The 27,243-nt window shown below is 44.6% G+C and overlaps 2 protein-coding genes across 2 annotated transcripts; one reads left to right on the top strand and one right to left on the bottom strand.

Moving 5' to 3' along the window:
* The first annotated feature begins 797 nt into the window (after positions 1-797).
* On the top strand, positions 798-24,354 carry LOC117139592 (fringe glycosyltransferase). The gene is made up of 7 exons (XM_033302007.1): positions 798-1,134; positions 6,336-6,740; positions 13,588-13,636; positions 14,742-14,844; positions 22,389-22,527; positions 23,358-23,532; positions 23,594-24,354. Exons 1-7 carry the CDS (start codon positions 1,003-1,005, stop codon positions 23,827-23,829), a joined length of 1,239 nt encoding a protein of 412 aa, XP_033157898.1. The 5' UTR covers positions 798-1,002; the 3' UTR covers positions 23,830-24,354.
* LOC117139593 lies at positions 20,896-22,352 on the bottom strand. The gene has a single exon (XM_033302008.1). It carries the CDS (start codon positions 22,285-22,287, stop codon positions 21,136-21,138), a length of 1,152 nt encoding a protein of 383 aa, XP_033157899.1. The 5' UTR covers positions 22,288-22,352; the 3' UTR covers positions 20,896-21,135.
* Positions 24,355-27,243: the final 2,889 nt, after the last annotated feature.

Below are 27,243 nucleotides of genomic sequence, written 5' to 3'. Positions count from 1 at the left end.
ATTTGTATAATAATAAAATAATTACTTCTCCTTGAATATAATTTCTAACTATATTTAAACCACTTATCCAAATAGTTTTGAAAGGTTATAGCACATTCAATGGTAACTAGAATGTTTAAATGAAGTTTAAAGCTTGCCCTTATTGTTCCAAGTGTATGATTTTGGAGTGTGTAGGCTTCCCTGTGTGGGCAGGGTAAGGAAGCCGGGCGAAAGAGCGATGGAGAGAGCGAGAGACAATGGCGACAATAAAAATGCGATCGCACAACATGCTCCACAGATAAGTTAACGCAAAGTGACAACGTACAACTTTTAATGGAATTGTCGTCGCCGAGGGGCGGTGGGGCGTGGCAGGGTAGTTAGGAGGTGAGTGGGGGTATATATGACATAGCCAAGAAGTCACCGCATTTGGAGCGCTGCCAAGTCAGTTGAGCTATGTTTACTTTAAGGATACGCCCGCCAACTGGAAAAGGGACCTTCAAAGGCTGCCTTACACGATTCCGAATCCCCGATTCCGATCAGAAGTGGGCGGAGTGGGGGTCGACACACGAGCACATGAAAATTGCCTTCGGCAGCTACTGTGGCACAAGCTAAAGAGAGAGAATGAGAGCGAGTGCGATCGGAGAGAGCGCCAGCTGCTCCCATTGGAGCTAACGTTTCCAATTGGAGCAGCTCAAAGGGATTTCTCTCTCTCTCTCTTTCTCTCTCGCTACTCTCACCGCTTACTGGTCTTTCTGGTTTTTGTTTTGTTTACGATTTTCGCTGGAAGAACAGAAGAGCGAATCGCGCAACCACAATCAGTTGCTTTTCAAGCTTGCCACAAGCAAGACGTCAGTGCGCGCGTGCTGCGAGATCGAAATCGAAAATAACTCAAGAAATCGTAATTTCAGAAATCGAGCAGAATTCATACGATCCAGGAAAAGAACCAGCTAATATTGGAATATAAAACCTACCCAGTGATCGAATCGGCGGTGCTTCGATGTGCGCGTAGTGGTCCGTAACCGTATGATGAGCCTGACTGTGCTCTCGCCACCGCAACGTTTCAAGCGAATCCTGCAAGCCATGATGTTAGCCGTCGCCGTCGTCTACATGACCCTACTGCTCTACCAGAGCGCCTACGGATATCCGGGCATCCAAGTGAGTTGCGAGTTCGAGTGGGCGACATAATCCAGCTTGCGTGGGTGTTGTTAGCGCTGCGAAACTGTCATACGTGTGTGCTCCGCACTGATCTGCATAAGTTGCAAAGCTGCAAAGGCCAGGCAATTTGCATTATCCCCCTTTGATTCCGATCCCGATCGACGTCGATTCGTGCACTTTCATAAATCAACGCCGGCGGTTTGAGTTTTGCAGCTGCGCATGCGTCGAACGTCCGGCTTTGGCCGTTAAAAAACCTTTTACGCCCTTGCCTTGCATATAAAACAGTTTCGGTGCTTGGCTTTTTGCGCTTTTATACCCTAATAGGGGGTATCATAATTAAGGACAAATGTTGGCGGAGAAGCAGTTTAAAAGGATATACCCTACGATTGGTGATTGAATTGGGATCGGTATCACAGGGAATATATTTGGAACTAAAGTCTTGGTTGCTTTAGAATTTGTGCAGAAGTTGGTATAGGTAGTGTCTAGCTTAGAGGTATGTTTCTAAAATGGAAATATAATCCTGAATTTATTTGGTTTTTTCCGATTAAGCTTATATTCGATTCAAGGATAAGAGAATGTAATTCTGTTGAAGTTGATGTTCAAAGATGTGATAGCAGTATCGATTATCCTAAAATCAAACCATTAGGCGGTCTTGGAATATATTTTTGAAAATCCCCAATACTGTTCGATCCCCACAAGAGTATTCCCAGTTTCGATTACCGAGATCCAGTCAGCCGTTCCTGAATTTCTTGGTTTGCCGTCGGCGGAGCGTCGCCAAAGCTTTCAGATGGCTGATTCCAGGGCCTGTCAGGGTTCTGAGCCCTGTCTGCTCTGCCCATTTGTTATTGTTCTCTTCTTACTCTTGGTTTTTGCATAAATTTTTGTGTAATAAAATATTGTGTGCTAATATTACCAACGTGTGGGCTGCGAGGGGGATCGCAAGGAGGTGAATCTCAATGGACTCGTCCAGTGGGAGAACCTTGTCAGTTGCATCACAGATAACAAATAGTTGAGGTCCGTGGGAATTTTCTTACTTAGCCTCCTATTGCATTGCAAACACTTTTTGGCAGGGTTTTATGTGAAGAGGCTATTTTTAGAACCCTTGAAATTCGAACTATGTGTCAACCTTCTAGGATTATCATATTTCATAAACTTCAAATGAAACGACGCAATATGAAAATAGTACAAATATTTCTAATCAGATACAGATACAGTGTTCTCAACGTTTTCTTGCAACATTTCTTTATATAGTTCGATTTTTGTAAAATGAATGCTGTAGTTATACCTTCAACTGACAAAGCTCCCTAACTAAGGCTTACAATTTTCACAATATCAGTGATTCGAGCCGCTGGCAACAGAGTTAAGAGCTCATAATTGAATCAGCTGCAGCATCCTCAAAAATATCCATGTAATCCCCTTTGCCCCCCCACCACCTTCCGGCTCCCCAATTTGCAACTCAATTGCCCAACTTCGAGGCGAGTTTGTGGAGGCTCCCCTGTAATGTTTTCGCATGCTGCTGCTGGTGTAATTAAAAACTTTATGTTGTTTTAATTCGGACAATGCTGTTGACGTTGTGGCTCTTCCAGTTGCTCTACTCTTTTTTTTTGTGTTCTGGGGCTAACCGGAAACTTGGCAGGAATTAGTGCTACACACACATCGCACTACTAAATGCTGAGCCGGATAAAAAACTGTCGACAACTGCTGTGTTGTTGTTTGTTCTTGTTGCTCTTGTTGGTCTTTTCAATTGAAGTTCTGTTCCATCGGAGGTCTGTGACTTGTCCCAGTTTAAAAACTGCATGCCACGTACAATTTGCTTAATTCTTTTCGTACCTCGTATATGAGTGTTCTCTTTTTGTTCCTAAATGTTGCGCAAAAATTGCTGCTTGTTGACTTGACGTGGCTTGGCTCGATTCTTCGAACTGTTGAGCAGCTAAACAGTTGACTGGACACATACTCGCGCTAAACTGGGCTTGGCATTCGCCTGATAAAGCAATAATTTCGAAATTGGGTGGGGATTGTCATCAGGGGGGTCTCCAACAGCCCCACAACCCTGCCTATCCAAGGTTCCCAGTATCTGATGTCTCATGTCCAGTTGCAGCTCACGTCGCCAGGTCGCCAGGTTGGCATGTCGCGTGTTGCTGACGCATAAATCATAAATGAAACGAAATGAATAATAATCGTCAAACGATTTGCTTGTTTATGAATTTCTTTAAAGTGGCGCGCCAAATGGCCATCAGTCGCTGATTGATTTGAGTAGTTTGCTGTGGCTACACTGGGATCAGCTTACCGATGACACATCGATATGGATAGTAGATTACTTACGTGCATTTATGAAATATGAACTTGCACAATAAAGATTTCTTCTGTAATGACATCTAATTCTTCTTCTAAAGTATCCGAATTTATTGGCCAGTATGGATTTTCAAATATTTTTTCGGAGTGCATGGTAAATACATAATAACATTAACAAACTCCTGAGCTGAGGAGCATGCAAATCAGCTTGAGGAAAGCAACAGCCACAAGAAGCCTTCGAGTCAGCCCGAGAGACAAAGACCACGAAGATGATGATGATGATGTGATTCCTGTTTTTGGCCAGGCCAAAAGCAGGTGCTTGCTCCTCACTTCCCATGGCCAACTTGATGCAGCTGGTTGCAGCTACCTTTCCGTGGCCCCTCGATCCACAAAGCCCTCCTTCTGCCCGCCGCTCACGTAATCAGCCCGAAAAAGTTGACGACATTAAGCCGCGGAAGGCGCCTGATAAAAGGAGTAGTATCTGCAGCTGGGCAACCGAGTAAAAGATACCCATATCTGGGTATCTGGGTATCTTTTGGTGGTCGCTTAATTGAGCCTGGATGCTCGGATGCCTGACTGCTGGGCTGCTGAGCTGCTGCTGCTGTTGTTATGTGTATCTTATCTTAGATTCGTATCTTACGGATAATATTGTTAAACAGCATTTAATGAAGATTTTCCCGCTCGCCCAGCTGGAGGCGAACGAACGAACGGTTCTGATTGCATTTTTTGGGGAATGCCTTTGATTTGTTCGATTTCGCTGATTTATGCTTTCCGTTATGGCGACCTGAGTTTAACTCAATTAATCTTCACAAAGGTCGCCAGAGAGGGGTAGATTCCATTTGGCGCCCTTTCATATTATTCACTCGCACCTCTTCGCTCGATTCTTATGGTTTGCTCGTTATTAATTGACATGGAAATGTTTATAAACATATTAATCACGCGGCTAATGAAGCATTAGTCATTCGAGTGGGCGTGGTGGGGGGCAGCTGTTGCTATTGTGCGGACCGTGTTAAATTTGTTTTGGGATTTGGGTTTGGCTTTATATCTATTGAATCACCTTTCACCCGGTACTTGAATGTTGTAGGCTGTACATTCGAAGAAAAAATTTGAGTTCTAATAGAAAAGAATAATGAAGCAAGGGAAGTTTGCCGAAATTATATTCCTTATAAAGTTCTTGCTTACATATTGGACAAGTAGCTTTTTTGGTATTCTTTTCTAAAAGTTTTTAATGTTTTTGCTTCGATTTGTTTTATTGTATTTTGTATCTTATAGTTGTCAAAATGCGCAGGCGGCCTGCATATATGGCCACACGTGTTTATGTATCTCCAGCTGAATCTGAATCAGAATCCGCAACTGTAGCTGTGTGTGCATTTGTATCTCTATCGGTGCTTGTTCAGTTTCATCACGTTCGAGTAATTCGCAAATCCCACAAAAGTGTCACAAGGCATTGCTGTTTTCATAGTCCGTAGTCCGTGTACTTGATTTGCATACTTGTACGGTTAAGCCACTTGCATCATGTCGGGGATTGGAAAACTGGCGCACATTCTAATCCGATCCAAACCTTGAATTTACGGAACCCGCTTAATTGAAAGAGGCGTTCTCTGCGTTATATAACCAAGTGGCTTTCACTGTTTTCGCTTTAAGCCGAATCCCTCACTCAAGTCACGACTTCTTTGCTATCTTTCTTGAGCAAATCTCCAGTGCGATTTCCCATACTCGCGATTTCTGCGCAGCCAAATTAATATTTCAGCAATTTAATTGCTTCGGGTTTTGAGTTTCGGCTTCCCATCGGCGTCGACGGCAGTTTACACCTGCCACTGTCATCGTCTCACTCCCGATTTCCTCATTAGGGAGCTGCCATTATATTGAACACCGTTTGGCTGTCGATCGTGCGGCAATAAAATTCTATGAGCCCAACTTGTGGACGGGCTATCAACGAGACAATATCGTGTGAAGCAATATAAGCCAGCGGGTTCCAAAAAGAAATCTCTTCTTTTTTATGCCGGTACAAAGCGGGGAAGCTGGAGCTAGAGCTTAGATTTATAGCGGAAGTTGCCCTACGATTTGCATATAGTGTTAGAACTGGGCTGTCTTTCGCCCAAGGTATTTCCCATTCGAGCAGACGAACACTCGACCTTTATCTCCGGCTCAATCGAGGCGAAACTCCACGCCCCACCTGTCCCCATTTTCGTGGAGGGCCATTAAAACGAGCAATGGGGGAAAATCTCAAAGAAGAGCAATTGAAGAATCGCCGACAACAAAAGCAAATGAACCTGTTATCAGTGGAAATTAATCAAGCTGTTCACTCCGACTCAAAGCAATCTCAGTGGGTTTCTGGTCTTCCTCTAACCATCCCTATTCCGATCCCAATCCCAATCCCGATCCCCGGTTACAATCCCAATCCCAATCCCAATACCAATCCCGATCCCAGTTTGTTTGCTCTTACTCAGCGTTTATGGTGGTGTTGCCGTTGTTTATTCTGCCTGCTGCCGCTCATTTGTTTGCCATTGTTGTTTGCCATTGAAGTTCGCCTTTGTTTGCCAGGTGAAAATGCCCGAAGTTGGATCTGGCGAGGAGTGGGAGTCCCCAGTCCCAGTCCCAGTCCCCGTCCCAGTTCGAGTTCGAGTTGAGTGTCTCCGATAGAGCGGGGGCGTCTTCATCTTTTTATTGCCCTACGTGCGATTTACACAACAAATTTACATTAACCCCACGCCACTTGCTATATTTCTTCCGGCTGGCACTGGGAAAAAAGACGATATTTTTCTTATAACACAAGCGTTTTAGATTTTGGTCAAAAGGAATAGGGTGCCTTCTCTTAATATTTACAACATTTTAACTAAATATCTATTTTATAGTTTACTTATATGTACTTATCACAAATAAGTCTAACGAGTTTTCTCTCTCTGCAGGTGCCGCACAGCCAGGTGGATGCCCTTGCTAGCGAAGCCGTGACCACACACCGCGACCAGCTGCTCCAGGACTACGTGCAGTCCTCCACGCCCACTCAGCCGGGGGCTGGAGCTCTGGCCGCCTCCCCCACCACCGTCATAATCCGCAAGGATATACGCAGCTTCAACTTCAGCGACATCGAGGTCAGTGAGCGGCCCACGGCCACGCTGCTAACAGAATTGGCCAGAAGGAGCCGCAATGGGGAACTGCTCCGCGATCTGTCCCAAAGAGCGGTGACTGCGACACCCCAGCCGCCGGTCACCGAGTTGGATGACATTTTCATCAGCGTGAAGACGACGAAGAACTATCACGACACCCGGCTGGCGTTGATCATCAAGACCTGGTTCCAATTGGCCCGCGATCAGGTGAGTGTGCCACATCGATCTATCGATCTCCGATTAGCTGGAGCTAATTTGCTGCCAGGTCGGCGGGTGGGCGACAATTGGCTAAGTGGGGTGAGCTCCAAAGGTTGGACGCGATCTGCTGGCAACGATTTGGCAACTCAGGCTTGGGCTTGGCCAATTTGCATAATGAGTTTTTAAGCTGGCGGGAATTGATTTGATTCCTTTGGCTAATTTAATGTCTGGCGATTTATGATTCTTTTTTTGGCGGTCGCTTAATTGGCCATAAAAATGTCTTCATTCATTCGGAGCTTACCGACTACGAATACGGCTAATAGCATTTGTTTTTTCTTTGCCAAAACGATCGCTTTTGTTTATGATTTCATTGAGTGCTAAACTGCTAAGCTGCTAAACCGAAATATAATCGAATTTCGTGCGGTCAAAGGGGCTTCATGTGGTGAAAGGATATTTATTGTAGTCATTGTTCGGCTTGGTTGCTGTTGTGGCAGCAATAACGTCGGAGGAACCAAGTGCCAACTTATGCAAAATCACGCGTCACAAATGTGTTTTGTTATTGTTTACACACTCGTCCCCTCCATTTGACGTTCCTGACTGGCATTGCAGCCAAGCAGCAACATCACCACGTCACAAAAATAAAGGGGAAAAAAAACATGAACCGAAAACACAAATAAATAACCCCCGAGGGAATATGCACGTGTGTGTGTGTGTTCAGTACCTTTTGGAAAATTGTAAAAATGCTTGACGAGCACGTTTCCACCAGCAACAGCAATAAAAGGGGTTTTTTTCTTCATATTTGCAAACCCCTCGGGAGCGGAAAGGAGCTTAAAAATAAAAGTGCGTTTTAAACTTTAAAGTTTCTTCCTATTTTTTTCTTTTTTTTTGGGGGAAACTGTTATCGCCATCGATTGGCTGCCACAATTTCCACACCAAACTAACCGCTTGAGAAACATTCACCGTGCAACATGCAACATAAGTCGGTTCTGTGCGCTTGCAACATTTCACAGCAGCAACAGCGGGAGCAACATATCGCCGGCAACAATTGGCCAGCTACTCTCATCTTTTTCCTCGATTTTCTTTCGGTTTTGGCCAATTATTTTGATGGAAAATCTGTGCCCCATGTTGTTGCACGTCATTTGCTCTGTGGTTAACAGCAATGTGGAGCAGCGACAGGCAACAACTCAAAGTTGCGTTCGATTTGATTGGCTGCGCAGGCAGCAGCGTTTGAAAACAATTTGTTGTAATTGCTAGTTGCAGCAGCTGCTGTTGTTATTATTGTTGCTGCTTTTGTTGCTCTTGTCATTGTTTTTGTTGTTGCCGTTGATTAATGTTTTGTGTGTTGTTGTCAAGCCAGCGCCCATAAAAGGGCAAAGCCTGACTTGGCGAACCCGATGTCGAATCAATGCTGAGCTTGTTTTTCCAGATGGCTCGGAATGGGGATCACAAGTGGTGGGTACTCTTCCTTTTCTGGGGAATGCGTACACCAACAATCCAAGATATCCGTGGGGAGCAACGTTTACCGACGATTAAGGCAGTATTTGGTATTATCCACCTAAAGTTTATTTAAGAAATAGGTGAGAACTAAAGGTAAAGATATTCGTATTAGTAAAGAAATACAGAAAAATTAGTAAGTAAATCGGTTTTACTATAGTTTACTTTTGACCACCAATAGAAATCCTAAAAGAAAGTACTACTTTAGAAGTAAGCCATGTTACCAAGCTTTTAGAGGTCAATATATCACTCGAATAGCGGCAGCCGAATTTACCATTAAAGATCGAGAGATCTGGTACTTGACAATACCCCCCTTTTCCGCCATCGTTTGTCGGACGTTTGATGAATGATTCAAATTTTTCATGCTTACAAATGAGCATAAATTACTGTAAACAGTTTTGGCCAAAAATGGAGAGCCGCAACAGCAGCTCGACTTTGATTGAATGCCCAATGCGGCTAAGACAAGGAGGGAAATCGTTTTGCATTTTCGTTTTTATTCCCGCTTGTATGTTTTCCACTGACTTTTGCCTCGACCTGCACTGGCTTCGGCTACCAGTTTTCCAGTTTTTCCGAGGCAGCTCCGATTTGCATGCAACCCACAGTGGCAGCAATCGCAGAAGTCTGTGCCTCATTTGTTGGGGCAGCGGACGCATGTCAAATGTCAGCACTGGATCACTGAATCTCTGGATCTGGGAATCCGAATCCACGGATAGATCGGCGAACACGGACTGACAGCTTGTCCACGGAGTGTTCCTGTGGGTGGTTGTCTCGATTTGCTTGTCTAGATCGAACATTTCCTTTTAATGAAGCTTCAGTTTTGGCTGCCTGACTTATTGTTTGATTGATCCGCATGGAAACGGAACCAGTTAGCTTCATTTTTTTCTCGTTGATTCTGTGGAAAAACAAGATTTCTTTAAAGCTCGTCGCATTTTATTAGGCTCACATGTAGTTGCTCGCCGGCTCCCTGGAAAAACAATGTCGTAAAACTCAGTTAGACCACTCGGTGCTGATATTCTTTGGGGTTTCTTTTTTTGGTGACGCCGCTCGCCAGTGGTGGCTATTAAATTCAAAACGCGCCATGTCCCAGAGTTGCGGCTTAAATCTCATTAACTCGGCTCCTTTGCTGGCATTTCTGCGCTTTAATGTCGCTACTCTGAGCTTGAACACGGCTCTGAGTTTGCAGCACATGGTTCTCGGTCGGTTCCTAGTTCATGGTTCTTTGACGTTGACAGCCATTCCTGTCCAGGGCCCAATGATGAATCACCAGAAGGCCCACTGTATGAAGCACTGCATATCTGGTTGTGGCAGCTGCTCATAACGAACGGAACGAACGGAACTGCCATCCGCACTTGGTCCGATCTCGTTGTTTAAGTATTTAAGCTTTTATTCGAGCTGTTTCGTTTTGATTTGGATTCAGATGCGTATTCGGAATAATGTGTATGAGCATGCAATGCCAATCAAAGGCCAATTAATGACAATAGTCGTACAGAAAGTGTGCCGCCAACGCACGAGATAGAATACAAAACCAAACGAATGTTTATGGAGCAGTTGTTCCACACAGTGGGACATGACGCTCAAAAGCTTATACAAGTTAATAAAGCCCTAAAAAGCATGAGATATATATTTTTGGAAACTTAATCGCCATATAAGGTACACCAAATCTGGGTATGGATTGGGTTTATCTCTTTTAATCAATATTGAGAATCCTAAACTTGAAAAGTCATGAATACATGATTTGAAAATGGGTTAAGCATTCGTTTTTGTGCATTGTTGTTTATCTTCTAATCTCTGGCTACTTAAGCCGACTGTATGATGCGCATTCATACCCATTCGTGGGTTATCATATAGTAACAGCCCGTGCCTGAACTTTTGCGAGGCCTTTGCTCTGTTTGAGTTGTGCTCTCAATGCTCTTCAATTGAATTCAATTCGCAATAAATTGGAATTTCAATTGTTGCTGCTTTTTGCCCGCTGGCGGCGACACAATTTCGTCAGATGTCCATCCATCATACCAACCCGCCCACCCAACTCATCTCGCTTTTTAACCCTCAAAGGCCCGCATGCAACTTCCTCTTTAATGGTTCTCGTTGTCACATTTCATATTTGTGCTGCGAACACATTTGCATTCACATATCTCATATACATATATGGCATGTTCTGTTGATCCACAGGACAGCGGAGAATTCGATTCGAATTCGAATTCAAAATGTGCCGGTTGATTGGCTCTTAATCACTTTGCCATCGCATTAATTGAATGCTGAGTGGAATACCTCCTCTGTTCGATTTCAGAGCGTTGCTTTGACTCACAACAAATCAGGTAATTGATTCATTTGCTTGTTTCTGTGTCTCTTCTGAGCATTTAACACTCAGAGTTGCCCAGGGCCAATGGCTCTTGAGGTGTAGAAAGATTCCAGGGCCCAGGGTCAGCAGGTGTTTTCGGGGGAGGGTCAAGCCCAAAAACCGAAAAGAGAGAAAACCCAAAAACCCATAATTAAAATCCCAGGCCTTGTGGTTTTTGTAGCTGGAGAAGATTACGCAAAATGCGAAACGCCCAGAATCTTGTGGTCGCTTCCTGAATTGAGCGATACGTGTGCGTAGCTTTGCTGATGAGCCTATAGTTATGGGAAGCACTTACGTCTACGAAGGGGTATGACTTCTTGAGAATAAATTATGGTTTTTAAAGTGATTTCTTGTAGGTGCCCCCTGATAAATTATCTTCAGTTTGTAATCAAGTGTTTATGTTCAAGATTGAGTGTTAGGCAGCCCCTTAAATTAATCAAACGCATTGCCAAGAGATAGAGTTGTAACTTATGCTATTTTATTGAAAACACATAAAATAGTATGTGGTAAATTGTCATTCTTGTCGAACTTCTCTGGATTTGTCATAAAAATGTAAATTCACCACAAAGTTATTACACAAAAACAAAGATGTATAACCTTTTATCACCACCCAAAGCGGCATTGGTTGAATTAATATGGCCCGAAATTTGGCCATCTAGGTTTGATGGGTTTTTTATTAGTTTGGTAACGGGTAACTTCCTAAAATCGATCAATAAATCCATTTCCCCTCAACTAGCGGCAGCTTTATTGGCAGTCTCGACGAAATTAGTCACATCCTGAGACTATTCATTTTGGCACAACTTTCACTTGGACTTCGAGGTGCATTGGACGATTTTTTGGGAAAGCATATCCATTGTCCACGCCCCCTGCTCATACATTATAATTTTGAGTATTTTCCTTCGGCTTCGGCCAGCCCAATGCAGAAAACTGCAGACAAAGCCGCCGGTTCGTTGGCTGGTTCGGTTTGGGCCTGGTCTAGATGTAAGGCCAGCTGCAACCGCAGACCAAATGCGCGGCTAGCTGACCGCACCCCACGTGCTTTTCCAGGTGAGGACTGGACGGATTGGAAGGTGCTGCGGGGTTTCTGGCTAGGGTGGGCATTAAATTTTAGCGCGACCGAGAAAAAACAAAGCCCATTGGTAAGAGGACGGCAAGAGCCAGCGGCCAAAAATGCTTCAATGGTTTGTCCAAATGGTTGGCCACAGTTGCCTTTGGCCCGCAGCTGCAGTTAGAAACGCAGACGCCATTGAAAATGCATTGCTTGTTGCGGCTTTTGCTCTGTGTTGGCCAAGTGGAGCTGCAGCTACAGCAACAGCAACGTCAACTGAAACAACGGCTAAAACTGAAGTTGGCCAGCTGGCGTGGTGTTTGGCTTGTGCTTTTCCTGGGCCGCCTATTTAACTGTTGGCTTTTTCCCTCTTGGGCGCCGAAAACATAACGAATTGTTGTGGCAATCGCTTCGTTCCAATTGAGTGCATGCCACGCCATGAAAATCCAGCAAAACTCTGCAGATTTCCGCCACCGAGTGTTGGCCAAATTTATGAACTCAATATACTTCGTCTGGATTTTAAGCGATTTACAAGAGTACATTAATCGAACAACAAGTCTGTACGATATCTTTAAATGACATGTTTTGCAAAAATTTTAGATAATACGATGATAGTAGGGTGTTTAGATAGCGCTCGTTGGCTTCCAAGCCCGTCTATTTTCAATTCAATATACTTTTTCATTCAATCTTCAGAGGTTTGCCTTCTCTACTCTCTCAAGAGACACTGTTACTCCCTGATTTGTTCGGATTCGCATTTCCAATCGCTCCTTTCAATTAACTTGGCGTTCTAAAGAACTCTATTTATGGGACACTTCCATCAGAGCGGCCAAGTTTCGCCATAAATTTGCGAAACACGTTGTAATGCTGTTTGTCAACAGTTGGAACAGTCACATAAATTAAAAGCTAGTCAAGTGCGGACTGCAACTGCAGCGCAGCAGCTTTGCAGCAACTGCAGCATCTGCAACACCAACAACACCAGCAACAATAGGAGCAACTTGCAACAACAAGCCGGCAACATGGTGTTAACATTTTTCGCCCCAAAGCGGGGAAGCATCCCGACGACTCTCTCAAAAGAAAAAAGTGGAAAAAGTGAGCTGGAAAAAAAGAAAATCTCGTAAAAATCCATGAAAATTCAGCAGACGACGATGTTGCTGGTGCTGCCGGAGTGCTCGGTGTGCTGGTGTGCTGGATGTGTGTGCCTTCCAATGTTGTGGATAAAGAACTCCAGCTCCGACTCCAAGTGGAGGCGAACTGGCAAACGTTGACTTTCTAACTGTTACAAGTCGTTGCTCAAAATGCTTGTGGAGCGGGCGTATTGTTTGCCCAAGTTGTTGCCGTGCCTCTTACTTCGCAAAACGACGACAGCTACATGGCCAACAGCAACATGGCTAACAACAACAGCTATATAGCCCCGTTCGTGTGCTTGTCAAAGCTTTAAAGCGATTTTCGCCTGATTTGACACAAAGGCACAGGCAAAAAGTTATTAAGGGAAAACTGGAGCCAATTGAGTTGTTCGAGTAACAAATTTATTAGGACCAAAAACACACAATCCCTTGGGGCAATGTCGCGAAATAGATTTTGCGGCTCGATGGGTTGGCTTGGGCTGGAGAAAGCCACTAATGAGCGGCGAATACTGTGAACTACCTCCTGAGAATTCAGAACCCTACCGCAGTCAGCGATGCATAAAAAGACGCTTCTTCTGTGGGCCTTTTTGCTTGAGTTATTTCTTGGACCGCTTTTGAAGACAGCAGGGTGTGTGGGAATTTTCTTATCTGATTGCCGGACGCTTTCTTGTAAAAGCTGCTGACCAAACGCGTTTTTTTGTGTTTGAATAATTATGCCGTCGTCTGAAGAGTCAAATGAGTAGGCTGTTGACTACAAAGTTTCCCATGCTACGGTTTCTTGTAATTTACATGAACCACAATTATGCAAATATCGATTGACTAACTTTTGATTCTCTCTCCTCTATTTTGCAGACCTGGTTCTTCACGGACACCGATGATCACTACTACCAGGAGAAGACAAGTGAGTAGAGGAAGCCATTAGTTATTGAACCGATTCCATCGTGATGATTTTTTTTCCCCAAAAATTATATTTTCAAGCGAGGGAGAAAATCGAATTTATCACAAAAGAAGAACAGCCTTATACCTGGCCAAACACCGACCGACGAACCGACCGACCTCTTACCTTTCGATCCCGATTCGGAGCCCGAAAAAAATCAACCCGATCCCTTGCCTTTTCAATCCGTTGCCTTCGGTTTGTCCGTTCTCAATTAAGTTTCACATCAGCCAAGTGCCACGCCCACCGGCACCGCCTAATATTGGCCACTGTCTGGACCAACCGAAAACCGATTAAAGTTTATAAATTCCATATCCCATAGGGGAGCATAGCGAGTGAGGAAGCTTCATCACTCACCCGCATTTTAATTGAATTGCAGCCTGGGCTGCGCTTCGATTTTCTTGGGGTTTAATTAAAAAAAGTTCAAATTTCAATTTCGCTCAAAAAATTGTATTTCCATTTTGCATACTCCAGCAGACAGTGGAGCGAGGATGTAGAACGCCGCAGACAGAAAACTCAGAACTTAAGAACCCAAGAAGATCTCAAGTTTCGCACACAGCCTCGGATGCAGACATGCAGAGCCATTTTGGTATTTTGATTAGGCCAAAAGGATTCGGCTAAACACGCTCGGGGATTTTGAGTTATGTGCAGAGCTGGCTGGACAAAGGATAAGTTCCAGTCCCCCAGTTGTCTTGTGTTTAAATATTTCAACAATTTTCATCCAATTAAGGCGCAAAAGTTTTTGTGCGTTGCTCTGCTTTTGCGCTTTTTATGCTTTTTTGTTTGCTTTTATTTTTTTTTTGTTCTGGCATCTTTATCTGTGGCGGCGGCGGCGGCTGTCAAACGATACAAAATGTATCCGCTGGATATGAGCGGCATTCTCGACTAACAAGCTACTGTTCGTTCTGGGGCTGCGAAGCCTGGTCTTTTGGTTAATTAACATAGAAGTGGGCCCACGGCCACCAACCACCGACAATCGGCTCCTTCTGTTTCTTGTTTTGGCCCGCTTAATTACCAATCTTTATCAGCCTTTTCACCTTGTTTCCCTTCTCATCCTCTTTTCTCCTTGCAGAGGGCCATCTCATCAACACGAAATGCTCACAGGGCCATTTTCGCAAGGCGCTTTGCTGCAAAATGTCCGCCGAACTGGATGTCTTCCTGGAGAGTGGCAAGAAGTAAGTAGAAACTATAGATTAAACATAGTTATGATAGGTAATATCTATCGTGGAAATAAAAAGTTGGTATTTAGCGACCTAAAAGATGCGATGCTTATGTAGGCACCTTTATTGGAGGAAATGCTCAAGTAGAAGTTTATGTAAGAGAAACGATATTGAGGCTGAAACTCCATGTATGTAAATGTCTTCGGTGTGTAATTTCCCCTTGATTGGATATCCATACGTGTGCTCAGCTTCAATTTCACGCAGAATTATGGCGTTTGCTGTTGAGTTAAGAGGTCATGTTGCAAGTTGCATCTGCGGCAAAAGGAGCAGCAGCAGCATCTCGACTGGATCCCCTAAAATGTTGTCATATTTACAGGGCTTAATGCTCGTTGGGTGCTCGATTCTGCTGTACAACTTGAGCGAGAGCAATGACTCCTTGTGGTTAGCTGTTGCTGTAATAATAGACTTTAATGCTTTTAATAAGCGACCGCAGGAGAAGCCCATCATTCTATCCATGGGCAATACAAACACCCAGTTCTCCGGTTCCCGGTGCACTGCTCGGGCACTGTGCTGCAGCTGCCATGCGTTCTAATTTGCGCAATTAAGACGCAGCAGCAACATCCACTCAAAACTTGTCCAGCGACCGCAGTCCGAGAAGAAAGAGGAGCGGACCAGAAAAGACACTTCAACTAGCGCCCAAAGGAGCAGCCTAGAAATTCTTCCCTCCTTTATATTTCTCTCTTTTTTTGCTTATTTGTAATTACGCTGGGCACAGCAAAAGCAGCAGCAACTCTAGCAGCGGCCAAGAAATCTAGAACAACTTGGACATGCTTGGACTTCAGATGATGAGGATGACGAGACTAGCTGGGCTTGGTGCTGCAATGAGACGAGCCGGCATGGGATGGATTGGGATGGGATGGCTGGGCTGGCTGGGCTGGCTGGTCTGGCTTTCATCTTAAGTTGACTTGCCGTTTTGGCTTAGAACTTGAAACTGTCATTATGCGAGCGCGGAGCATGCAATCAATAGCCACGGCAACAGGCACTACAACAAATTGTTGAAACAAAATAAATGGCCAGCAATGAAAATGTGCAGTTATGAGCAAGATGAGGCCGCTGTGGCTTTGGCTGCTGCCGCTGGTGGGTCCCAGTCTCCAGCGAGTAAGAAGGCAGAAATGAGACTAAAAGAGATATGAAATGGTATCAGGTGGCACAGGAAACTGTCCAGGCATCCTTCTGGCTGATTGGCAACGTTTAAGAGCCGGCAGGCAACAGGCAGCAACAGCGAAATCCCAGCCTGGCCAAAGAAAAACCCGAGCACAACATGAAAAAGAGGTTAATTAACGTGCATTCGAACTGGCAATTATGCCACGCTGCTTTGCTGCTTGCTGTTACTGCCCCCATGCTTTTTACAACCGAATGTTGCTGCTGCCGCTGAACGACTCTTACGCACGGCAGCAACATGTTGCTCGCAATCGGTTTTGGCAACCGTGGGGCGTCCCGTTCAAAAGTAGCACTATTAAATGCGAATCCAGCAAGTTGCTTTTAATTGCGAATGTAAATTTATTTGCCATAAAACATGAATTATTTGCCCCACTGTGCGCTGGCTGGAGGAACGCCTTTCGCTCGCCTTGAATGGCTAATTGCAGTTGCTGTTGCCGCCGTTGCTGCTGTTGCTGCTGCTGCTGCTGCTGCTTGTCGGTGTTGGGTATCCATTATAATACCAAACAATTAGTGCAATTTAATTAAAATTACAGCAGCAACAATAGCAACTGCAAGTCATAGAGAGACAGACAACTAGGCGATGACCTGGCCTGCCAGTCAAGACTCCATTGGAACTCCCACCAAAACCGACAGCAGCAGCAATCATCAATTATACTATATGAGCGTATAGAAATTCCAGGCCACGGAGGCGCCAAAGGTTCCCTGTGCCCCACTGTGCGCGACATTTGCCTTTGGCTTAGGGCCCAATCCCGGGGTATTTTATTAATTAGTTTTGTGTGTTTTCTCGCCGCTGAATTCCGATCTCAAAGCTGCCTGACCTAATCTCTTTCGATTTATTTGTCTCAGGTTCTTATTTATCTCTTGGCTGACTTGGGTGTGCGCCTTGTGCCGGCCACACCTAATGTGGCTGGCGAAACTTGTCAGGCAATTGTATAAACGGGCACTTATCTGATTGCAATCCGAGGTTGCCCCGCATCTCGCCGTTCATTCGCATCTCACGGATACTCTCTCGACCGAGCACGTTTCGTAATCAACATTTTGACATAATAAGAGCGCCTCTTTTCGGGGTATAATTACAACACGTAATATGCGTAATATTCACAGCATAAAAAGTAAATGGGGCACACAAGAAATGGTGCCGAAGGATCGGCTTGGGGTGCATCAATCAAGCCCCGGCCGATGATGATGATGTTAATGTAAATGCTGCTGCATGTTACTCCAAAAGTCTGTGGGTGCGTGGGAATTGGATTCGCTCGGTTTTCGATACGGTTCATCAAGGAAATTTCCCAGGGCAGGCGGCGACGGCGGACCCTTTCACCCAGCCGCACCGACTTGGGGTTAATCCCACATTGAGCCATAAAATAATAGAGCCACTCGCACTCGCATTCGTATATCCATCTATGGCTGCGACAGTTTTAATCGCGGTTTGATGCCACTAATGCACTTTCTTGGCTGGAGGGTTGCCTACACATGTGAGTGGGGAAATACAGATGCTTATGTTGGCTGCAATGTGTGAGAAACTTTTCCCTCTTTTCCACGGTTTTTGCGGCCAGGGGCAGCTATTTATAGAGAGAGTGAGGAGATGCGTGTGAAGCTAAACAGTTTTTCCTTTAAGGGGCGACCGCCAACACTTCCCCTTCTTGCCGCTTAGAAACGCATCAATTTCATTTATCTGCCACTTGTGGCAGAACCACCACAACAATCCCAATTATTCAATTGATTCCATGGTGAAAGGGAGAACGCAAAATGCATTTGTTGACATTGTGTCGCCACATGAGAAATATAAAAAAAATGTGCTCAAATCTTTGTCGGAATTGTGGCAGCGGAAACAGGCAATTTCACTGCAATTGCAACAGTGGCAGCAACATGTATGCATATGCATATTGGAGTTGGACTAGGAAATGCAATTGCTACTCCACATCCGGGAAGTGGACTTGCGTTGCTTTGCTCTACATTTCAATTAGCGCCTCTCGCCAACTCACTTACACTCACACCCACAGAAATTCGCATAATCGCCGGCAATTGCCTTCAATTTGCGGGCTCAAGTGCGCGCATCCACAAGATATATAGATACAAAGATACAGCTCCGCTGTCCCAGAATTAATGATTTGCTTTGTCAACCGCGGAGGAGACGCCAGTTGACAAATGCCTTTCAATTGTTTGTCCAGCCGCCAAAGAGAAATGCCTTGTAGATGCGCAGGCGCACAGCTTCGTAAATATCTGACTCATTCGGGTGCACAGAAGAAAATGTACTAAAATTAAATAAAAAAAACTAATTTAAAATAACATATATAACAAAATATTTAATAAATCCTTTTAACTACCTAATCATTACAAAAAACTATAAAATAATAATAACTAATATTGAAATACAATCATGACACTGCCTCAAGGTAGCTATTAATACGATCATAAATAATATTATTGATTTTATTCTATGAATTTGTAACTGCACATTAAAGCAGACATATATTTTACTTATTGCACCTTAAGTTTACTGCAACTGGCTTGTCGAAATAAAAGCATCATTTTATAGCTCTTGCCATAAATGAAAGTATCCATTTACACACGAAATCCTGTTTTCCCGGTGCATCGAAAGCATCGCTAGCTGCATTAACAGCCAAAGATTAATTTCCCTTTTCGACTCTCGATGCAGTCCGTTAATGAGGCAAACATTTCGGTTGATTTGAGTGGTCGGACTGCCGCTTAATGTAAATATCATGTTGTCTGCCCCCACAGACGTGCATAAATGACACATTGATTTGTATCAATCCGCGAAACTCGAGACCGAAAGATACTTTCTGTATCTGCTGCTCGGGCAGATGGCAGCTGACTTATTGCTAATTGCAGGCGAGCCTGTCCGGGCCTCATTCCTGAAATGGAGTCGAGAAGTCGAAAAACAAAACATGAACAGAAACAGAAACCGAATGAAATCAGTTCGTCATCGTGGTCTGACGAGGTTTTTGGCGATCGATTATCTTTGGCCGGCTGTCAAAATACTTTTAGCGCGGCTTGCACGCTCGTTCGTTACTAAGTTGCCTTGCCGCTCTCTTAATGCGAAATCTATTAAGCCCGCGTCTTTTGGGCAGCCTGCCTGCAACTCCAGATATATCTCCTTTGGCCGACTTGAAGTGCCCCGTCAATCATTTTTTATTGTGGCCCCAGACATAAACTCATTTCGCCTGCAATGTGGAATGACTACGCAGCCGCCAACGCCCCGCCAGCTTTTTTACTTCTTTTTTTCTGAACTTTTTTCCTTATGTTTTAGTGGGTGAAAGGGGGTTAAAGTGTGGGCCGGGCTGGGGGTTTTGAGGAAAGAGCCCAGCTGGCGAACTGATCGAAATCTGCCCACATCAGCATCGGTTAATCCTATAGCTATGTACATATGCTATATGCTATATGGCAGCAGCTGCTGCTGCAGCAGCGCGAATAATTGGAAAAACTGCTATGGAAATAAACTAAAGTGTGCACTCGTTTCGCATTTCAGTTTTACTCGGCCAACGGCCACACACTCCGATGCACTGGCAGAAATGCTCAGGATGTTTGAAGATAGTTAAAAAGGCTTTCCTGAGTATTAATGAAATTATTTAAAATAGTTTGATTTAGTGTGAATTTAAACCACTCTTAAGTCGTAACAATCAGGGACTTTTATTGCTTTTATATAAAAGCCTACAAGCCTCACAAGCAGTGACAGTTTCTGTGAAACATTTTATTTTCTCTCAGTGCATTGTAGTGCAATCCGATGCAGAGAAAAACAAAGAAACAGACAGAGCCGGCAAACCCAAAATAAACAAACAGTGTTCGACACGGAGAATCGGAGAAAAGCCACCATCAGCGATCCCCTAATTGATAACCCGAATCGAAAGAACCACCGAATGAAAACATTTTCATAAATGCCAATGAAATCAAAGAGGGGGACTGGCGTTAATTAAACGACATCGAACATAAACCAGCGTTTAGATTTCAATTTGGAGGCAGGGAAAGCGGCTGCCTATGAAATAAACTATACGGGGAACTAAAAAACAGAGGGGCTGTGCTCTGTGCATAATTAAGCAAATTAAACGCGCATTTTTATGCCTCACGAAGAATCTAAGGGTTGGGGTGAGCAAGACATAGATGTAGGATGGCATAAAGAGGTTGTTAAAACTCGGGGAGTTGCGGCCTTTTCGCACAGGTATCGCATGTGGCAGCCGCAACAGCAGCCAAAGTCGTAGACAACAGCAGCAACATCATCCAGCCAGGCAATTTATGAATGCCAGGCTCTGGGAGTAGCATCTACTATCTGAGTACCACACACGAACTCCACCTCCTTGTCTACTCTAGTCTTATGCAATAAAAATTATATTAAATTACCCAACAGACGCAACGACAAGGAAACCAAGACAAGCCAATCCTCCAAGATTCGATTCGATTTTATTGAATACTTACGAGCTCGACGAAAGTCGCGAATCCTCAGAAATGTACTTGGCTAGTCGAAGAAGATGATACCCTAGACATGAAAAGAAACATACATTTCTTTTGAACCATTTAAAAAAAGATCTTATGTGTATTAGCTTCTAGAAGGTCCGACTTCCCCTTAATAGCCATTCATGTTAATCTCCACTAAACTATCACAACTGAAATATAAGCAGAAAGCGTACTAAATCTGATTACCCGGAATTCCATAGTGTGTAACTTGCAAATTTCTCTTTATCGAGCCTCCCCTGTTCGGAATCCAAGTAAATTCCCGCGTTACCAATATCTTATTCAAGGGGATCCCCTCGACGAACGGGGAACTGCACCCATAGCGAAGCCTACGATAATGATGGTCAGCGCGGACCTTTCAGCTGCCGCTTAATGCCATCATTAGTCCACCGTGGGCTACCGGATATGGCTGATCGTTTGTCACTATAAAATCTGCAGCTGCACTCGTGGACTTGAGATCTTTATCGGAGTTTGCAGACATAGCTCTTACCTTCAACCCGGGTAATTGCAATATAAATTAGTGCACTTTTTATATGCGGCTTAACGGACACAGCCTTGAGTTGTATTCTTTATTGCGGAAACTAATCGATTTGGATGGCGACCAGCAGTAGGTTGTACTGGCTAGTGGTCCTGGCCGGATATACAGGAATTACGAACGCCATAGATGGCGTCATTAGCTTCGGGCAACTTGCAGACTTTGCCCGAGGCAGGACGAGCAAGACGTTGGGAGAGGACACTCAGATCAAGGTTGTTTACCCGCACCATTAGGGTGGGTTCCTTCTCCACGGATCTACAGACCACGATCTTCTGGCAAGTGACCGGTGATCCAGTCAACTTGGGAGGCATGTGCCTGACCGGAGCGTCCGGGAATAGTCCCATGGTTTGAGGACCGACGTCGACACCCACTTTGGGACTATTGCAGGATAGACAAGCTAGCCCCGTATTGATAAATCCAGCGGCCCTGGGACATGCATCCTTTTCCTCAATCATCCTCAGCCGGCGATCTATATCATCGAAACGATCTCGTATATACTTCTTAAGCGCAGGCATGTGCACCTTATCCAGCTTGCTGTCCAGCATATCCTGCAGTTCCTCCATGGTTCCCAGAAAAGTAAGGTTGTATTCTTGAACAAGAGCCCTCAGACCTTCGATCTCCACCACACATTGCTTGACTATTTCCAAACGGTTAAATAGAGCTTCGGTTTGCTTAAGAAATGACTGAAGTGTGAGGTAGAACTTCTCCAGCGTGTGGCTGACCTCCTCCATTTGGTCCAGAATCGGGGTGGCTATGCGTCGCATCAGCTTTTTCATGAAGTCCATGTTGGCCAGCAGACTGCAGGCGATCTTGTTGTCCTCGTCGCAAACGGTGCACAGATCCTCGCAAGGAGAGGCGTACTGTTCGGCCTGGTTGATCTTGTACTTCTTGTCCTTGGCCTTGTTGCAAATGCGAATCTGCTGAAAGTGACACTCCAACTGGCACTCCAGCTTCTTGATGCGTTTGTCCAACTCTTGAACTTTGTCCAAATGCTCGGAAATTGGAACAATTGCCTCCACGTCGAAGGGCAGTGGAGATATTTTGGATTGCTCCAGAATGCGTTCCATACACTTGCCCTCGAAGCCACTAATCCTTACCATATCATTCTGACAGTTCAGTTTCTTGAGAAGGACATTCAAAAGACTTTGGAGTACAGCCACATTTACGTGGGTCAACTCAGGGACACCCAAAGCAATCCTGGTCATTTCCTCTAGGGTTAAATCCACGTGAGCTGGCATTTTTACGCGTCTTTAATTGTTTAAATATTTAAAAGAAATATAGAATTTTAGTTTAAGTGAACTTGAATTCGAATGTGCTTAACTCTGTTACTGTTTTCCAGGTGGTTCTGTCACTTCGACGATGACAACTATGTCAATGTGCCGAGGCTGGTCAAACTGCTGGACGAGTATAGCCCCAGTGTGGATTGGTATCTGGGCAAGCCGAGCATCTCGTCGCCGCTGGAGATCCACTTGGACAGCGTAAGTGCAAATGCCAGTTATTTCTGCATATTTTCCTATATAGTTCGTAATTACAAGCCTGGCTGCGATCGCCTTTCTCCATCTTCTGGCCCGGCCCAAAAGCCGAACCGTGGCCGTTATTTATGTTACCACCAGGGCCATTTGTCTATGCCGCCATTTGGCTTCCAGCTGCCAGCGCAAGCTATCATTAATAACCGATATCATCTGGCGCGGCAAAAGAGTAACAGCAATAGCAATAGCAATAGCAGCAGCAGCGTCTGTATACGAGTCCCAGTTTGAGTCCGAATTTGAACCCGTTTTCCAGTCCGATCCATTTGAAATACCGCGAGCTGATCCCGTAATGAATGTGCAGGCCATAGTTTTATCGGCTTAGCCAGGTTTGCCAGGGATGTGAGCCAAAGCAACCAGGTAAACTGCGTGCTCAGAAGTCCATTCAAAATCTGGCACACCAAACCAATCCAGCCCTGATCGCAGCAGCGTGCATAATTAAAAAACCCCAAACTTTACGCTTCATTTGCGGGAGAAAGATCCTGTCGAGTCTCGGCTTACTTTTGGTCCAGACCCATGTATTAAGTTTCCAGCTCGCACATGTCCATTTACATGGTCAATTAATCAAGCCACGTTTCGGTATTAAGCTTTTTTTTGGTTTTCATTTCGAGTCAATTTTCTCTGGGCCATTGCCAAAAACCAGAAATAAGACGAGGAGAAAAAAGGATATTTATTTGGGTTTAGCCTTTGGTTTAGTCATCCTCATTTTTTTGGGCTACCCATTCATGAACCAGTTCTTCCGTTAATCTTGGCCCTCTTCTCCTCTTTCTTTCGACCTGCAGAAGAACACGACAACAAACAAGAAGATAACCTTCTGGTTCGCCACTGGCGGCGCTGGCTTCTGCCTCAGTCGAGCCCTGACTTTAAAAATGCTACCCATAGCAGGTGGCGGCAAGTTTATCAGCATTGGCGACAAGATACGTTTTCCGGATGATGTCACAATGGGTTTTATTATTGGTGAGTTTGTGCGGAGTAAGCCAAAACGACCCTGAACTTATATGTATTATTTTATATACAGAACACCTTCTGAAAGTCCCTCTAACCGTGGTGGACAACTTCCACTCGCACTTGGAGCCCATGGAGTTCATACGCCAGGATACGTTCCAGGACCAGGTGTCCTTCAGCTATGCCCACATGAAAAACCAGTGGAACGTGATCAAGGTGGACGGCTTCGATATGAAGACCGATCCCAAGCGCTTCTACTCCCTGCACTGCCAGCTCTTCCCCTACTTCAGCTTCTGCCCGCCCAGATGAACTGGATGATCGCGATCCGAGATCCCTGGGGATCCTATTTGGCTGTTGCAGGCGCACGTCTGCACTGGGTCGGTTGTGAACCGATGGGGCAGGCGTCAAAATCAAATCTCGCCACTGTGATTTAACATTAAGCTTATGGTATTCGATCAACGAAAGGTTCTTTGTATATATGTATGTATGTATTGAGCAGCTTCCCGCTGGACAGATGTGCTTCCTAATGGTATAAGTAATACTGTAGCTGTAGGTCTTGCAATTCCAACACTTCCAAGTGCTTCCCTATAGCGTTACACGCGATTCTTCCAATCGGCTTAGTGCGTAGTTAAATTAATGGTCTAGTCTACGTTTAAGTTATCTTAGATTCAGAGAGACCGCTTGACCCTCTGCTGTGTAATACTGTAATGCAGTCTAATGTTTGCCTAATTTAGCAATATGCATGTATATAGTAGATTAATTAACTAAGCAATGTTTAAACCATTTTGTTAATTTTTAGTTTGCTTAAATAAAACAGAATATTTTATTGAAAAATTGTGCTGAAGATTGATTTATTTCACAAATGTGACAAAGAGAACTCTGTAAAGAACTCTGTTGGCAGTTAATTAATAATAACAGATTAGCACCCCTCTCTGCGCTTCTCAATGTTATTAGGAACGAAACAATATCAAGAAATTCTAACATTACTTTTAGTTGATGGTTTTATAAAGTAAAAAAGTTTACAGTAAAATATTTCTAAGAGTGGCGAACTATGATTAAAAATTCCAGTGAATGACTATATTTCCGAACATTTAAAGCGCTTAATCTGGCTCAATCAAACGATAAATAACCTGGCATATTGGCTTATAATGGTTCTTAAGTCCCCTGCACATGAATAATGTTGGCCATTTAAAATTGGAAAAAATCCATTGCATGGCAGACTGAAATTTGGAATGCAAATCTCCCCCAAGGGTCCTTGAACCTCGATGTTTTCGACTTGTTAGCCCATCGATGTTACTGCGGTCGGCCGGCTTATCAGTTTCGTGTCAACGAACATTCTGTCTACTTGTTGTTCGCGCAGCTTCCTGTTGCTGAGCGCAGTTTGCATTTTTGCGAAAATTCGTTGTTAATTAACGCTAAAAGCCATGTTTAATCCGCTAAAGCGTTAACTTTCGGTCGATATGGATCAGAGACGGTGCGGTACTCGGCTCGCAGACAGGACAGCGAGTGAGCCCGCGGCAGAAAGATAGACATTGACATGTCCACGTCGATGCCCGACGATGTCCATGTCCATGTCCTGAGCCAGAGACAATGCTCTCCGTCCGCCGACTGAGTTGAGTTGAGGGTGCCCGAACCTCCAATCCTCACGATACGGCATCTCGGCTCCAATGACATGTTGCGAATTTTTATAAAAGACTCACTCGACGAGTCCCGGCTCTCGTGATATGTTAAACAGTTCTGGGCAATTATTTTTTGCCTTTTCGCTGCTGATGCGGACAGAGTGGACCAGTGACTGTATCCAGTTTTTAGTTGGCTTATATGCAGATAATCAGTTTTTAGTCCATGTCGGGGCTCAGTTTGGGGCGCGCTTTAATGAATGAAAGCTGCCGTCTGCCTTTCTGTCTGCCAGGAGAACAAGGAGCTGGGGCCGGTACTGAAGCTTTTGTGCCTTGTTCGTTTTAATTGCAAGTGAAATCCTTGTCAGCGCTGTCGGGCTGCCCGTCGTCTGGAGTCGCAGCATCGATAATGAATTAATTATCATATATTAAAAGTCAGTTTGCAGCATTTGCCCTCAGATAATCTGCTTTGCTCGGGCACGCCTTTGCATATTTTACGGATCTCAGAATTTAATGAACTTCAGTCTGGAAACTCTTAGAGCCCGAGGTCTCCAGCTTCCACTTTTAGTTTTGTGGCACACGCATTTTTTTGGATCGCTTTTAACTCTTTATTAATTTTTGGGATTTTAATTCATCATATCTAAGCGCAAATGAAAGATAGAGTCGTAACCGAAAATCCAGTGGCAATAACAAAAGGCAGCCCAGTATTTTTCGTTTCGACTTGGCGCCGCCCACGAAACCGCGTTAACAGCGGATGGGTTTCTTTTGTTCAAGACTATTTAATTTGCGGTTAGCTGCGGCCAAGTGATTCATTAGATACAAGTTGTGGCGGAGAGTCCCCCGAATCCGTTCCCATGCTCTCGATTTATGCAAATCATAATTTTAATTGAATCTCTTGGCTGGTATTTGGGCAAAGGATTCGATGCTCAAACAGCAAGTGCTCTACCAACAAGCTTTGTATTTTTAAGGGCTTTTTCCGGACTCATTTGTATGCAGAGCTGGCGACGAGGCGAAAATTACACGAGAAAATGCCCGAAACAAGCTGATCGGCGATAAGGAACGCAAAGTATCTCGTAGATGCGCAGGCCTCACTGCGTGCCCAGTGTATCTGAACGATTGTTATCGATGGCAAGCCCTGTCAACATCGGGGTTTGCATTCAATTTTGGCCTGCCAGCGAAATGCCTTAGCTTTGCAGTCACTTCGGAGCTCTGAATCGAATCTCTGCGAGCTCTGGAACCGGTAGCAAACCTTTTTTGACCGCGAAGGCAAGCAAATAATTTGTCCGTCTGTCGCAGCGTCCTTCTGGACTGCCACTCTTTCAGCCTGCCTGCCTGTCAGTCACTCAGCCTAGTCCGCAAACTATAAATTAGTGCAGCAGCAGGAGCTCCCGGAGAGATTTAGATGGAGACGGAGCTCCAGCTCGCCTTCGGAACCCAAGTGTGTCAGCCCCTGAATTTATGTTGTGCATGCCAGCGATCGGGGCGTGGATGCGGAATGGGGTTCGCTATTCCAGCACCATCACAAGCATCGCCAGCAGTTTGGCATCAGCAACAGGTGAAACGAGCAACGGACTAGATCAACTGCCAGTCCGGGGTGAGTGCCAGAGCAGGCCATACCCTGTAGTCCAGGGGTATAATGGGTTTCGTTGTGATTACGTTAAAAATAAAATCGAAGTTTACTTTCTTTGAAGCCTCTTTCTGAATTCATAAGATGAGTAAGATAACAGTAAAAGATCCATCTTAGCATTTATATTTGTGTTAACAATAACAGATCCCTTCTCTGCGCTTCTCACTGTTAGAATATTGGTTTTGATTAAAAATTTCATTCTATTTTGAAAATAATCCCATTGTGCGTTAATGGGTATTTTCAATTCTCATACCCAAGTCAGCAAGTGAAATATGCTTCCCTGTCTATAATTGGAAATGTGAGGCAGCGAAATGAACTGCAGTTGCTGCTGCCAACCCGCTCATAATTTAAAGCTGCCGCTGCAGTTTATGGCCCCAACTTGGCTAAATTATGTACAGTCGGGCGGTTCTTTTCCAGGCGCTTTCCAACCGATGCTGGGGGAGGAGAGGCCTGCTTCTCCGATCTCAGATAGCCAACAGA

Source organism: Drosophila mauritiana, chromosome 3L, assembly GCF_004382145.1.
Source record: "Drosophila mauritiana strain mau12 chromosome 3L, ASM438214v1, whole genome shotgun sequence".
NCBI lineage: Eukaryota > Metazoa > Arthropoda > Insecta > Diptera > Drosophilidae > Drosophila > Drosophila mauritiana.
This window is presented reverse-complemented; position numbering and strand designations above follow the sequence as displayed.